At 39.9% G+C, this 15,784-nt stretch overlaps 1 protein-coding gene across 5 annotated transcripts in view; it reads left to right on the top strand.

The window, feature by feature from the left end:
* Window positions 1-15,784, top strand: part of MAST4 (microtubule associated serine/threonine kinase family member 4) — a 287,435-nt gene that overhangs the window by 86,477 nt on the left and 185,174 nt on the right. The window contains exon 1 of one of the 5 annotated variants that reach the window (XM_042028218.1): window positions 12,013-12,079. The exons of the other annotated variants lie outside the window; for them this stretch is intronic. Coding sequence (XP_041884152.1) covers window positions 12,041-12,079 — 39 coding nt within the window. The 5' untranslated portion in view covers window positions 12,013-12,040. Of the gene's footprint in view, window positions 1-12,012; window positions 12,080-15,784 lie in introns of those variants that run through there. 5 annotated transcript variants of the gene reach the window in all.

Genomic DNA, 15,784 nt, shown 5'->3' with positions numbered 1-15,784 from the left:
AAAAATACCCCCTTTGTGTGAAGTAGGTCACTTCCCATCAGCATCAGTTAGCTTCCAGCTGTCAGGATGCTCTGAGCATGAGAGAGAATGGAAAGGAGATACTGCACAGTTTATTAGAGCTGAATGTGGATATAACCCTCTTCTGTATCCTATTAATGGTACAGAATGAGTAGATATCAAATGTATGTAGGAGCTAAGCAATACATCCCTGTTTTGCTCGATGCTTATGTTTTTCCAGGTGTCCCATATAATAGTCGTCTTCCTTCATGACAGGCTTACCCTCAACAGTGAAAAGGCTCACTAGGACCGGTTTCTAGTTCTAGATAATCAAGAATCTAGGGCTGTTAAAATAGCTTCCTTTAGGCTGTTAAAATTTTTGTCAGCTGAGTATATGTTTGTTCTTCTAGATTTTTGTTTGGTTTGTAGGACCCACATGGTTAAGATCAGTGAGCTAGGTTAAATGTAGTCCTTCACCTCTGGAACTGAAGCTTCTGACTGTGTGTTAGGAGTGGCTCTGAATAAGGGCTTATTCTTGTCTGCTGTGATGTTTGGGTTGTCTGTGTGTGGTGTTAGTGATGGTTATCCTAAAATGTCATCTAGAATTGTATTGCCGGTATCACTCAAAAAGTGGGAAAAGTGGAAAGTGTTAAAAAAGTGAGGCCATGAACTTTTCATCCAGGTAGTATTGTCCATGTGAGAAACAAAGGAGTAGTGGTGTTTGGCAGTAAACTGTATAACCAGAAGAAATCAATGTGCTGTCATTTATAGTGGCTGAAGTTTAGATGGCTTTCTGGGAATAAAAATTTCTCAGCTTGTTGTTCGACTTTACTTAGAGGATAACTGCATAAAATTATAATCTGTAATTAACAAGGGATATAACTCAGGAATATAGTGATAGACTTCTTTGGCCTTAGGTCAAAAGCTTCTGCAACTCCTTAAACAATTTATAGGTGTGGAAATGGAAGGGGGATAAAGAGGTTAGACAGGACATGAAGAGCAGGAAGAAACTGGAGAAATGGCTGACATTTGGAAGAATCTCGTAAAATTTAACCATAATGCTGTCTCCTCTTCCCCCTGGTCACAAAAAGCAGACTACTGTGAATTCATTGTCTATCAGTTAACATACTAATTGAAACACTGATTCATCTACAGTTTTTAACATTTAATGAGAAAATAGTAAATGGTAAGTTGCAAGGAGATTCTCCTTTGCTTGAGGAGTGTATGCTCATGTACAAATCTAATTTGATTGGTCTGATTTCTAGTCTCAGAAGTATGTAATGAAAGTTTAAACTAATTTCAATCCCAGCTCTGGCTTTAAAATAAACTGAGATAAAGTGGGCATGGGGAATAACAGGATGAGTGTAGGAAAACTATTGTCTATACTTCTGTCTGCATTCAGGATCTGAAGTGAGAGGTGTGGATAACCTCAAAGTGAGTGCTCCCTGTGTGCTGTAGGTGAGCAGTAGTAGCTTAGGGTGTTGCTTGGTGTTCTTAAAAGGCAGTTAAAATTTCTTTGCTGTCTTAGGAGTTTGGTACTCATGCCTAATTAGGATAGGTTGATTCATTTTAAAAAAATGCTGTACAGGACAAGATACTGTTCCACTGACCTGAATTTTAATAGTGATACTCTATTTTGTCAAGAACCTTAGTTTTTAGCATTGTAGAAACTTCCTTCCCAGTGTTGCTATCGCTATAGAAAACTTGATCACTGCTTTGGCAGTTTCAGTTGACAAAAATGCAAATACTGAAGTTCTTTGAGCTTCCTAGTAAAGTTTAGCCTAAAATGATGGGATTGTTTGGAAGCTGATGAGGCATATTCCTTTCTGTTCTTTTTTTTCTGCTGTGGGGTAGCATCCTTATGTTAAAGGACAACTAAATGGGGCACAATTCTAAATTGAGGAAGTAACATTTTTATTTTACTTCCTGTAAGCCAACATGTTCTCGTGCCTGTGGTACTTGCAAAGTGACTGTAATGTAGCAGAGGATGGAAGCAGACAGTGTGGAAACTATAGCTCTCATTCCTCAAGCTGAAGTACTCCCATGGTTCTGATGATAGCTGTAACTTTCAAAACAAAAAGACTCAAACTGGGTTGAATGACACTGCTGACTTGAAAGCACTGGAGCAGGGAGGGGAAATGTAGTTTTTCCAGATCTCTGGTGGGAATGAACATTCCTCCTCATTGATTTCTATTTATTTATTTTTTTTTTTTTTTTAAGTTCCACAAAGTAAAGATATCTGGCAAGAATTTTTCTGAACATACAGCAGAGTACGTTTGTGTTGGATGGTGCATGGCTACTTCTAATCTCCTACAGTTTTAGGTTTAAAAGCAATTGCTGTTTTACTGACCTGAAATTTTAAGTGGGTTGACTGCCACAGTTGGTTTTGACACATGCTGCTGGGTATTTGTACCTCTAGTTTTCAGTCAGACTTTCTTGTACATTCATGTGAAACCAGATGTGTTACTGTAAAATGCACTTTTGTCCTGTGGAGGCAGGTGGGAATGTGGACTTTGATATTTTTTACCATACGTTACCTTTTAGCATTCTTGCAGTCTCTCTCTTGTTCTGATATACAGTGATTTAAATTGTTCTGGCTTCACTGGTGTGATGGAGTCATTCTGTTTGTTTCCCTCTTCTGTACCCTGCCACAATGGACTGATGACTTTTAGCATCACCTCTGTTGTCATCTCAGTAAAACTAGAAAGCATTGTTGTGGTTTTTTTTCTTCTTTTATCCCAGTATGCCCAATTATGATGCATATGTCTATATCCAGTTCTGTCAGATTTTTAATAATGCAGTAGTACAGTAAGGTCATTGGCATCTATTAAGGATTTCTTTCATGTTGTTGTGGAGATTAAGAAACTAGGTAAGTGCTCAAGTTGACCTAATGTCACTTGAGTAAAAGATGTAGTAATCAGCCGGAAATTGGTTAACTGCTACTCTCTCATGAATACATTTAACCTCTTGATCAGTGTGCAGTATCTGCAATTATGTGGTACAATGGAAGGTACTCAGTATTTGGTCAGTTAAATTCAGAAGTGATGGTTGGCTTTGTAATGCATGGAATAATTTCATAGTAATAATATACACTTGGCTGATGACAGATTCCTTTTTCTATCTGTTAGGCTGTCTATTTGAGCAAGGATGAAGGTAGTAGGAAACAAAATTGAATTATGAGATTGCCTGCTGTAAATGAGGGAGAAAAAATAGTGAGTTCAAGTTAAGTAAGAGAATTAACCTACATCTGGAGTTGGATCTCAGTGTATTTCATTATTCTCATAAAAACGTTCCAGTAAAAGCATATCTTGAACAAACTTTCCTAGGATGTTGCTGTTTCTCCAGAAACCTGTAACTGTGAATAAATGTTTTTGGAATGCCTGTTACGTGTCCTCTACCGACTAAATATGGGATTGCAACTAGTGATCATTAGGAGAACATTGCCTTTTACTCCAGACTTCCTTACTTTGTTGATTTGTAATGGAACTTCTGTCCATAGAGATCCAAGAAGACTTCAGTGAGGTAAACTATCTTCTGAATTAATTTAAATGTTGAAAAGCTTAACTGTTGCTCTCTACTGAAGGAGGGTGTTTATGTGAAGCAGCTGGACCATGTGTAGCGGAAAGTATTGAATCTTAGAGTGGAAGAAACAGCCAAAACACATTAAGAAGAACTATGCGTCCTTAAGAGAAAGTACATTAATGTATTGTCTCGTTGAGAAGATAGTGCATTATTGCAAGTGTTGAGATTCAGTGCTTCTAAAAGGAAAACGGGGCATCAAAATAAAAGGAGACTAGATGCATCACTGTTCAGAGTGATCTCAAAACAAGAACTTAAACCTAGCCAAAGTTTAGTAATTGTGGTTGGAATGGAGCTTGCCTATTACTGATCTCACTTGAGAATGAAACTTCTAAATGTCTAACAGGGATTATTCAGAATGTAATTGCTATTACTGTTTTGCCATGAGAATTTTTTTTAAGAATTTGTTTCCTTTTTCATATACAGAATCTGAAATATTCCACTGAGCTGATTGTTAGCAAAGCTTCAATTCAGAGGGTTTTTATTTGTTCTCTGAAAACATAGTGTGGCACTTCAAATTCTAAGACTAAAAATGGCATCGCTCCTGTATGTTTGATGTCAGGCTTTCTTTGGGGAGATATTGAGACAAAGAGTTCAGCAACTTTTGAAAAAAGGAAGAACATTTTGGTATGTTACCTCAGTTCTTGTTGAAAGGAGACCCATATGAGATACAGACTGTATTCATGATGTGCCTGTCTTTTCAGAAGGAAATTTCTTTCATGCTATTGTGTAATTATAGAAAACTTAGAAAATTGGAGGGCTGATTGCCTTGTTTGAATCGATGATCCAGCTATGCCTTTTGATGAAGTAAGAAGCACGGTGTTTGATGGAAAAGGCAAAATGGATGAAGCTGGCATATCTGTTGTGAATCATGCTCTTGTATATGTTCTGTCACTGAAAGAGAAGTTGATAAACTTACTTAAAAATTATTTGAAAAATTGGTTTGCTTCTGCAACAGTTTTTTTTCTTCTAATATTTTCATGACTGATTTATTACCTAAGGTAATAAATTAACCCTCCAAATTAGTGGTGAACCCAGAAACAAGTTGGTGCAAATAGGATTTTGTCCGGCAGGTGGCATGAAGACCCAGTGTGTCCCTGTGCTCTTCATGGAATGTGGCCATGCCTGCATGTGTAATTGTGACTGTTGGCAAGGTACATGTGCTTTCATGGGAAAAAGTAGTTTATTTTCAAGAACATTAAAATAAAATTAACAGAATCAGTAATATTTTCTTTTATTAAGAAACAGCAACAGTCAACCCTACTTCCCTAAGTGTAATAAATTGTTGCATCTATCTGCTAACCTGTGGTTTGCCATTTGTGTAGGTTTATCAGCTCCAGAAAAAGAGAATTAGAGTTTTGCTAACTGAGGAATCTTGAGCTTTCTCTGCTTGTGATCTGTGTTTTGAGTAATATACAGTGAGAATAATAATCTCTTAATGCATTCTTGGACCTGGTAGGTAGAGTGCATCTTGGACACACAGCAAGCCAGCCTGGCTTATCTGAATGTGTATTTGTGTAATGTGCTAAAGCGGAACACAAATTCAGTGGTGCTCTTTATCAATCCATGCAGTGATTATTGCCCAAAAGTCTTTACTTCTGAAGCACAGAAGAGATGTAAATGGAGAAATGCACTTTTCTCTGTGTGTGTGTGGGTAGGATTGTAATACTGAAGAAGATAGAGGATAAAACTGGTGAGAACTCATGGTTTTATTGTCAGGCTAACAATGCCTTCTCAGTGCTGTAGCTGGGGACTCAGAGGTGCTTGGAAAACACTCGGCTGGTAGAACATGTCTGTTTTCTTCTGAGGAGTGGTAGTTACCATGTTGCACCCTGAAAGGGAGGTGTTGGTTTCACATGGAACACTTATTCCATACTTTTTCTAAGCTCTTAGAAGGGACATTAGGCAAATATATACAGGAGCATAAATGGCTGTATAGATGAAATACTGTAGCCTTTTCACTTTGAATAATACAATATGTATTGCTCACAGTGTCTAAAATTGTATATGAATTACTGTGCTTGTTAGTAGTTAATGATGATGTTGTGTAGTTAACTTGATTCTGTTAAATTCATTAGTTTCTCAGAATTTGTATGTTAATAATTATTAATAAATTGGCTTTATCAATCTCAATTTTAGACAAGGCAACTTTAGCTCCTAATGCTCTAAAGTGTGAGAATTACTTTGCCTGTTTCTTAAAGTGATGTGCAAGTTCATATGGTATCACTGCATAGCTTCTATGGGTAAATTAAGTCTTCGAAAATAAATCATGAAAACTGAGTGGTGGATTGTCATTACCCCATTCAAGTAGTTTGTGATAAAGCTGGCCTGTATTCCCTCATTGACTGAATATCTTAAATATGCTTTCCTGTTAATAGTGAAACAACAACCTCTCCCGTGGTTGTATGAGAAAATTCTTGCAAAATATATTGCAGAGTTACAGCTCTGTCTGCTAGTCTAGATGTACAGACTGAAAAGGTATCTGCTGCTTTGGGTGGATTTCAGTATCCCTTATCTTGGTGATGGTGTTAAGTGTTGCTGTGTCAATTTTTGCTGCTAATTTTGATGAAACATCTCCCTTCCAGTGCTGTAGCTAATTTCAGTGACAGTTCACAGATAATAGAGCTTCCAGAACTTGAAGGAACAAGAGGCAGATGGATAGAGTTGTTTCCGTAACCCTTTTTTCCTCAGATAACATTAAAACCATTTCATTAAAGAAAACTCTTGAGTAGTGTAACAGTACAGAGTGATACTATAAGGTTTTATATTATATTTATATAATATAAAACCACAATTCCTAATATATTATATTTATATTATACTATAAGGACTTACTTAAGATGGTTAGATGTTGATCTGTATAAAATTCTTTGAAGATAATCTTCATTTTGATTCACTTCCAGAATGATTGATAGAATCACATCTTCCATCTCCCCGTGATGCCATGAAGATTTTTGCCTTTTCTTTTATACCCCTGTTGCACCTTTTTACAACTTCTGTATTCTTAGTGCTTTTTGCCTACATTCTTGGACTTGTTTGTCAAGCTAAGAGACTAAAGAGTGTAGAAGCTTTGTAGCCAGGGATAAGTGTGCCCCAGACCCCAAGGTCCTCTCCAGAACACATTCTGTAAACTAAGATAGAACCATCCAGGGGAAGGTTCCTTGGGGAGGGGGTCTCACTCGAGCCTCTCATTGGGGAATCTTTGATAGATATGCTAATTAGTGAAACCTATAATGTTATACCTGATCTTTTGGGGCATATTTGGCAGAGTGCATTTCGATGCATATGACCTGGATGTGTGCACCTGAGGATCCTTAAAATAAATACCAAGGTAAAATTCCTTTTCCCCTTCTAACCGTGTATGACTCTTGATTTCAGGACCAGGAAAAGGCATCACCCGCACCATACGTAGCTTTTGCTTTCATGCTTCTATGACATTACGTGATGATGATCTGGTATCCATTAAGATTTTGATGAAGTCCCTTTCCCCCACAACATTGTGGAATGACAGTATGGATCGTTTGGTGTGCGTATATATGTATGGGACAGTTGAAAACTTCTGGGTGATACAGCTGTTTTTAGAGATTTTTTTGTGTGTGTGTATGTAATAGAAAGAAAATGTGCTGTGTCTGCATAGGGTGTTTGAAACTCAGTGTGAAATACTGGGGGCAAATTCCTTTAGGAACTGAAAACATTTTCTGGATACTACAGAACAAGAATGTGATCTATATTATTTCTTGATCATATGCAGAGTATGATTGTTTTGGTGTGGAACATAAAGGTGGCTCAATTTCTTTTATGACCATTCAGAAAAATAACCTTGAGCTCCTTTGTGGAATTGTAATGCTGTCTTCCCTTGACAGTTTATTCTTTAAACTATTACACAAGCACAGAATAACCTGGCTGGGAAGGGAGTCAAAAGGATCATTGAATCCAACTCCTGGTCCTGTGCAGGACACCCCAAGATTCACACCGTGTGCCTGACAGCATTGTCCAAATACTTCTTGAACTCTGCCAGGCTTGATGCTGTGACCACTTCCCTGGGGAGCCTCTTCCAGTGCCCAACCACCCTCTGGGTGAAGAAACTTTTTCTCTAATATCCGACCTAAACCTCCCTAACACATCTTCATGCCTTTTCCTCAAGTCCTGTCACTGGTCATGAGACTGAAGAGATTGGTACTTGCCCCACTGCTTCCTCTTTTGAGGACGTTGTAGCCTCTCCACTCAGTCCCCAGGCTGAACAGACCAAGTGACCTCAGCTGCTCTGGCTTCCCCTACAGATCCATTGCCATCTTTGTTGCCCTCCTTTGGACACTCTGTAATACTTAGTCTTTTTTAAACTCTGGCGCCCAAAGCTGCCCCCAGCACTGGAGGTGAGGCTGCCCCAGTGCAGAGCAGAGCAGGACAATCCCCTCCCTTGCCCGGCTGTCGATGCTGTGCCTGATGCCCCCCAGGCCCTCCTGCCTGCCAGGGCACTGCTGACTCATGTTCAACTTGCCATCCACCAGGACCCTCAGGTCCTTTACTGTAGGACTGCTCTGCATTCAAAACCACAAAAGCACTGTTTGCAGGAGTTTGTTTCAAAACTGTTATACCTACAACATCCAAGGGGACATGCCCTGGTATGCTCTAATTGTTCTCTCTTCTCTAATATGCTTAGAGAAAGGCTGCATAAGAATTAATGTTAAACACTTCCAGGTATTTGTCATTAGAGTTTGTCCACTTACCTTGACTTCTGAAATTATGGCAGTTGAAATATTTTAATTTTTCTCGTAAGTTAGTTGAACAGTTTATCAGTGGACAAAAATACAATTTTTTTACAAGATTAAAAGCTCCCTTTTTACCTGTGCTGGGAAAAAGTTCCTGTTATTTTGGATTGCAAGTTATCAGAATATAAGGCAATTATTTCACTGCTTGTTATCTATTCTAAGCATATGAATTTTCACATTTAGGAAGAAAATAATTATTTTTAAAACTCAGTGATGGTGGCTGGACGCTGTAGAGTATTTAAGGTATAGGAAATAGCCCTGACAGAGATAGATTTAGGGGCAGAGTACAAATGAGTTTTTTCATGGTGCATAATTAATATGATTTATCATATGCTACCACCATGTGTAGTATGAGAGTTGCAGCCACACATGGGATATGTGTATGCATAAAATTAAATTTAAATTAAATCTGCATTGTAAAACTCTAGTTACATATTCATATATAGTTTTGCATGCTTAGGTTTTATCTGGTTGATTGGCTGATTTCCGTAATTACAGTGATTTCTAAATTTTCTTGGTTTTGTCAATCAATATTATTTTCTAAGTCAAGCTATATGATTAATGCAGAAAAATGGCAGTTGAAAGAGAAGAAAAACTTCCTAAATTTGTGTAATTGTCCTGAAAACTATCTTCTACCATGTTTCTTTGCAGCTTTAAATAAACATGGACTTAGCAGTATATATCTAAATTGATTCTGAAGCATCCTTTGCATTTAATCAGGTCAAATGCTTCATTTATAGGGGAGGAAAATTTTTGGCAAAATTTGAGGTTGATTACTGTAGTCCTAAAATAATTTTGCCTTCCCTGATGGGGGGGAGGAAAAAACAGTTTCTTTTTCATACACTATACATTCATACACATTTTATTTTGTGGTGCATGTACAACTGGACTGTGCCTTTCTGCTACAAGTGACGTGAAGGAATCTGTGAGGCATTTTGCTGTATTTTGTATATATAAATATAAGGATAGTTACATATAAAATGTTTCAAAGAGCATGGATTTTCCTTCTCAAACACAAATTCTTCCATACCATGGTCTTATCTACCATGGTTTTGATAGTGAATAGAACTGAAATAATAATCTGAAAATAATGAAAGCCTCCAGAAAAAAACAGCAGGCTTTACCCATTTTTAAACACGAAAATGCACTTTTGGCAATAAATAAAGGGATTCATAAATTGTGAGAGAATTCAGTGGATGCTTGCTTTCTTTTATGCAAACCTCTGCCTTTCAGATCCTTTCAATACACCTTTATAAAATGCAGCACAAGCCTAGGAAAATGCCACTTCTGGAATTGACTGTGAACGCACTTCTCACTGAAAGATAGTTTTATACTTTTCTATTTGGGATTTATCTCATCTTCCACTGGAAGGCAGTCTTCTCTTTGTTTCATTCTTCTGCCTTCCAGTATTATTTAGTAGCTGTACCAAATATCTTCAGCATATTGCAAAACTTGTGATACTTGCACTCTGTCTGTAGTTGATAGTTTCTTCATGCATGTACATCTGTGCTTTCTCTGCCTATAATCCTTTCTGTAAGTTGTCCTCCTGTGAAATTATAGCTGCTGTGATACTTGAGGTGTTTTGTTAGATCGTGGACTTCGCGCATCTGTGTCTGTCAGTGACACATTTCTTGATGGTACAACTTTCTTGTGCTGCTGTTCCAGTAATGACCTCTGACCTAGATGGCATAGGGTACTTTTAATTCATACATATACAGTTATATATAGTTAGATAGGTTGAAATGATGGTTGGACCAAAGGTAACTACACCTCAGTATTACTTCCTTTAATGAAACTGATAAATTGAGCATTGAGAGATTTTGTATTTCAGTGATTAAAATAAAACTTGTGCAATTATGTATTTAGATTGGGTGTAAAAAATGCAGACAGCCTTGCAGCTGAAACCTGCAAGTGTGTTGTGAGAGACGAATGGTAAGGTGTTGCCTCTGACCCTTGAAATGTGTCAGTCTTTGGTTAATTAGTTTTTGCCACCCTTACTGGAAGTGTGTAACAGCAGCATTTAAATCGTCATTCATTTGCCTGTGTCATTTTTGGAAACAGAAACACAGAAGAGATAGGATGTGAGGACACATGGATGTGAATGATTGGGATAGACTTTTAAAGTGTTACAAGAAGAAAGAAGATGACACTTCGAAATGGGAAAGGGAAAACAGGAATATTGGGAGGAACCCATAGGAGATAATGTAGCATTTTTCCCTTCGTTTCAAGCAGGTGAGAGATCTAGTCACTTTTCAGTTTAATTCTGTAAAGCAAAAAAGTTTTCACTGGGGTCAGCATGCTGCTTGAAGAGATGTTACTCTTGAAAAGTTAATTCAGGACGGATGAGTAATGTTTGTTACAGAGGAAGTCAGGATGGTTGCAAACCCCCTTCTGGCCTACAAATTTGTAAATCTATCAGCGTGTTTGATATTCCTTGTCTCCCTCTTGTGGAACTGGAATTTTGGTCAGTATGAGCATCTCCTTTCTTAACTAAAATACAGCTCTAATCCTGTCACTGAAGTCTGTGATGGCTAAGTTTTAAGCCGTTGACCGAATGTGATGGATGCAAGTGGAGCTGGAGACACAGAGGGATAGGGAAGGGGAAACATGTTTAGTTAATGTCAGTATGTAACTCAGATAAAAACTGGTTTTTTAGAATAATACAGTTGGGAGTACCAGAGAAATGTAGCTTAATGGGAGTGCCGAAATAATATTTTTTTGATTGTAACAAGTGTAAAACAATAATGTTAATGCATTTCAGTCATATGAAGAAGAGTTGAGGGTTGGGGGCAGGGAATTCAGCAGCCTTTTCTTCTCTGTTCTTCAGATAAGCTGTTACTGCTCAGTGTTATCCTTTCTGCAATCCTTTTTTTTTTTTTTTTTTTTGATTCTAAATGCCTTTGCTCCTGGCAGGTTTTACTACTATGGAATGTACATGGACTGCTTCTCAAAATGATGCAGTCTGACAGGAAATCAATATTTCTTTTTCATACTAGATTTAAGGGTGTGATTGTCATAGTTCTCATCTTAAGACTGTTAATGGGTGAATAGCTAATAGTATGGTGACAGCTTTTTGGGGGGGGGAAAAAAAAATCAATGGTTTGTTTAACCAGCAGCTTGGCAGATATGAAAACTCCACTACCGTTCCACTCCTTAGAATCTGTGCTTTCAGACATAACCTTTAAGGATCTAGCACCTAGTTTTTGACGGAGACGGGTTTTCCTTGCACCATTCGGGTTAGCTGAGCTGATGAGAGGCCCTCGGGCGACAAGCCCAAGGTCACAGCCGGACCTGCGGTGCCTGCACCCCTGAGACAACCCCGTCCTCTCTCCGCGGGTTCTCCGCAGCCTCACATGGGAATCCCGTGGGGCGCGGCTTCTTACGCGGTGCCGTTATAGCACTACTGCAGTTCCCACTCTGCAAGTAAACGAAAACTCGTTGTTCGTGGCTTTCGCGCCGCGAATAGCCCGGATCGCAGCCGGGGCGCGGCGGCGGCGCGGGCGCTGCGGGAGCGGCCGCCGGACTGCGCCCCGAAGTTGCCGGGGCGCGCACCTCGCGCGGTCACGTGCGGCGGCGGCGCCAATCGGCGCGGGCGTGATGTCAGCGCTCGGCTGCTGCGGGGATGCGGAGCGGGGTCCGGGCGGTCCGGCATGGCCAGGCGGCGCCGCGCGGCGTGAGGGCGGCGGAGCGCCGGCATGGACGAGCCGGGCATCCTGCGGAGGCGCGGGCTGCAGGTAGGGGCGGGGCGCGGCGCGGCGCCCGCGGGGCGGCCCGCGCTCCCCGCAGTTGGGAAGTTGCCCTCCTCACCTGCGGCGGGGCGCGGTGCCGGCGGGCACGGCCGCGGGGGGGGCACCTGTGGGCGGACGGGGCGCGGCGGCGACCGAGCTGCCCGGCGCTGGGGCGGGCTCCGGGCTCGTCCGCGGAGCCGGCGGTGCAGCCCGTTCCCGGGCGCTTCCCGGGGAGCCGCCGAGGCGGGAGCAGCGGCGGCGGCGCGGTTTTTCCCGCCAGCTGCGGTGCGGGCCGGGCAGTGGACGGGCATTACCGGGAGGGTGGAAGTTTGGCCGGCGCTCGGCGCTTTGGGCGGCTGCGGCGCACTTTGTTGAACGGCGGAGCGGGCGCGTCTTCCCGGGCGGCTTTGGGCTGACTTTTCGGCTGGCGTCCCTAAACTCTAGAAAACACCGTATCCCAAAGGGAGTGAGGGTTATTGCACAGTGTTGGTACCGTATATTGTTTGAACCCAAGACTCGAACCGTATGCCCTCTTAGGATAATGCATGAACCGCTCAAATAATTACATATGTACATATTTGTATACATATGTATATTGGTAGAGAGTGTATCAGTTAAAAACATGTGACTAGAGCCGAATAGAGGGTGTAGTTACTTTTTTAATATTTCACCAAAATGGAGCACCACCTCAAACTACATCATTACGGCCCATTGTTCAGAAAGCCCCTTTGCTCAAGTAGCTCTCAGCAATGAATGTACTTCCTTTCTTTTGTTTTCCTCCACATCTGCAATTTCAATGGGAGGAGGGTGAAAAAGAAAGCCTCCATACATTTGGGATCGTTATTCTTAAGTAATGTAAACCCCGATAAAGCAGTTAACATGCACTGAACTTGCACAGTTCTGAACTTTTTGGGACGACACCCTTTCTGATCAGTGCTTTCAACTTGGTGCTGATCCAGTGTGACAGTTCCTGTTAGACAGATGTACACAAGTAGAATCTATAGCACATGTTGTTATGGAGCATACAGAAGTCCTGGAATTCTCTTGGGCCTCTTAAAGAATCCGTTAGCTTTTCTTCAACTCCTTGTGTGATAACACGTGCCTGTGGAAAGCGAGTAACTTTCATAAAAAGATTTTGATACTTTAGTTGGTCCTTAAATCCTAAATATTTTCTATTAATTGATTGCCAAGTAGGAAGGAGAATCTCTGTTGCAGGCTGAGACTGTGGATGACAGCTTTTAAAGGATATAAAAGTTCCAAGAGGTAGATCTTCATAGTGAAACCGGATTTCCTTCTCTTAAACCTGCTCTAATCCATTTAGTAGTGTAAACCGGATTTCTGCCTTTTGACAAGAATTGAACAGCAGTCTGGTCTGATTAAGGGATAACTTAAGCCTCTGTGTTAAAGAGGTGTGTTGAGTTCTGCAGATGTTATTTTATTTTCTATAACTTTAACAAAGCAATTTTGAATTAATACCAAAAATATTTCACAGAACTGCTTACAGTCACCTAAGAGTACTGAAAGCTATACAGTAAATAATTCCAGTACCAGAGAGGCATATTCACACTTGAAGTGCATGCAGTTTTTGGAGATGTGTACTTCATGATTGTCCTTAGAATCTGGTCCTAGAGTGGAGAAAATCAGCCAGTGGTCAGAAGTGTTCAAGTTGACATGCTATCATTTAGAAGAAAAAGAAGATGGGAGGAGGAGAAATGCTGTTTACATTCAAGTTGTATTCATTAGACCTTTAAAGTGAATCCATCTTCATATAGTTCTCTTGCTCCCCTTATGTTCTTCCATTGCATTGTTTCTATCTTCATCTGCAGAAGAGAGACTGGTACGATGAACTTGTGAGCTAGAAAGCACATTTTGTGACAAGGGGTGTAGCTGCTGTTTAAGTTCTGTTACTAAATATCAAGTGTCTGAGTTGTGTGCTTTGGTGACCTTTTGATTTTATAGTACCTTCCAAAATAGTGACTTGGTTATTTTATAGTGGTAGTATATGTTTTTACTAAAAAATTAAATAACTCTTACTGTCTTTGTTTTCTGTGGGAGTAATCCATGTATTTTGTCTCTTCTTCTTTTTTGTATGTTATTGATACTCTCTTGTAAAGGTTATTGATTATATTCTGAAAGGGATTAACAAAAAAACCCCAAAAAATCAAAAGATCAGAACACCCCAAAAAACCTCACCATCAAAAAAGCCCCAAACAGAAGGCCCCGCGGGGAAGGGGCCGCCCCCGAATGGCAAAACAACAACCCCCAAAAAAACAATGGGGAAAAGGAAAAGGACATTTTCTGAGTGAAGACTGTTCTGAAATACCTGTGATCTTCAATATAAAGTCAGATAATTTCATATGACTTTTTCAGTTCTTTTGGTTAGAAGTAGAAATGATAAAAGCAGGTAAATCTGCTTAAAGGCTGTGTGCTTTCTCAGGCAAAGGTGCATTTAAATTAAACCAAAGATATAATGATAAATAGCATATGCGTAAACGAAAAGCCAAGTTGGTGTAACTTCTGGGGTTTTTTTTCTATGTACACAATTTGCTTCAAAGCTTGATTTACAGGACACACAAACCATTTCCTTTTAGACGGGAACCTGATGTAGTTGTGTTTAGTGCCTTGTACCATCGTGCTATGTTCAAAAAAAGCCAGGAAGCAGCTTGAATTGAATCTCAAAGTATAAGCCTTAAGTAAATATGCAGACTTGGATAAATCTTGTTTTGGCTTGATATGTAAAAGATTTTTCTGTTGCTCAGGCTTCTGAGAGAAAATGAGCCTTTAATTTGTTGCAACCTGAATACATACATCTATTGAATCTTACTACAACCTCTTTCTTGTGTCCAGTTACTTATGTTGTTTGTATTCATAGAAGAAAAAAGCATCTGAATCTGTAGTATGTGCTCCTTTTCAGTGATGACATTCTGAAGGTTTAATTGCGAAGAACACTTTTTTTGGTAAGAAACCTCAGGATAAAATTGACCACTTCTTTCAACTTCTAAGTTTTTAAAGTGCAATTTAGTATGGATTGAAATAACAATTTCTTGAAAATAAATTTGAAAAAGGTGAAAACAGCTAATTACTTCTTGCACATTTTAATTACATTCTTAATTGCAGTCTGCTAACAGCCTGTGTTTGTAGTTGCTTGACCAAGCAGTGTACTTCATACTGCCTTAAACCAGCAGCTCTGAACCCACACGATGGTGGGCAAAGGTAGCATGTATTTCCCTGAATCTGTAAGAAGGATATGGGAGTGTAGGAGAAACCTTTCTGCCAGATGCAGCCAGCTTCAGTGATGCTTCCAGTGCCGATTAAGCATTCACTTTGTCAAACAGATGCTTTGGGCCTTCACTTTTCCTTTTGCTAATTTCACTTTGCCTCTGAATGGCTGGTAAACAGTGTCTTGTAAATCTTCGGGTAATTACATGAGCTTTCTTAATTAGACTTACAGACAAATTGACCAACAGCAGGGAAACCAGCTATACATGAAACCTCTCAAATGTCAAAGAAAATGCTGTGTTTATTTCTTTTCTTGTCTCTAGGTATATATACACAGCTTTTTTTCAATGCTGGAAAATTTTCGTAGGGAATCTAATCCTTTAAATTCAGGATGACTGTGCTGCATTGTTTACAGCTATATGATTAGAACCAACATGGAAAATTCCACTTGAAAATCTCATACATGCATTGATTTGAGGGGGGAAGGAGGTG

This window comes from Corvus kubaryi, unplaced genomic scaffold, assembly GCF_017639235.1.
Source record: "Corvus kubaryi isolate FWS band 111438036 unplaced genomic scaffold, C.kubaryi_AGA036_p1.0 37308, whole genome shotgun sequence".
Classification (NCBI taxonomy): Eukaryota; Metazoa; Chordata; class Aves; order Passeriformes; family Corvidae; genus Corvus; species Corvus kubaryi.
This window is presented reverse-complemented; position numbering and strand designations above follow the sequence as displayed.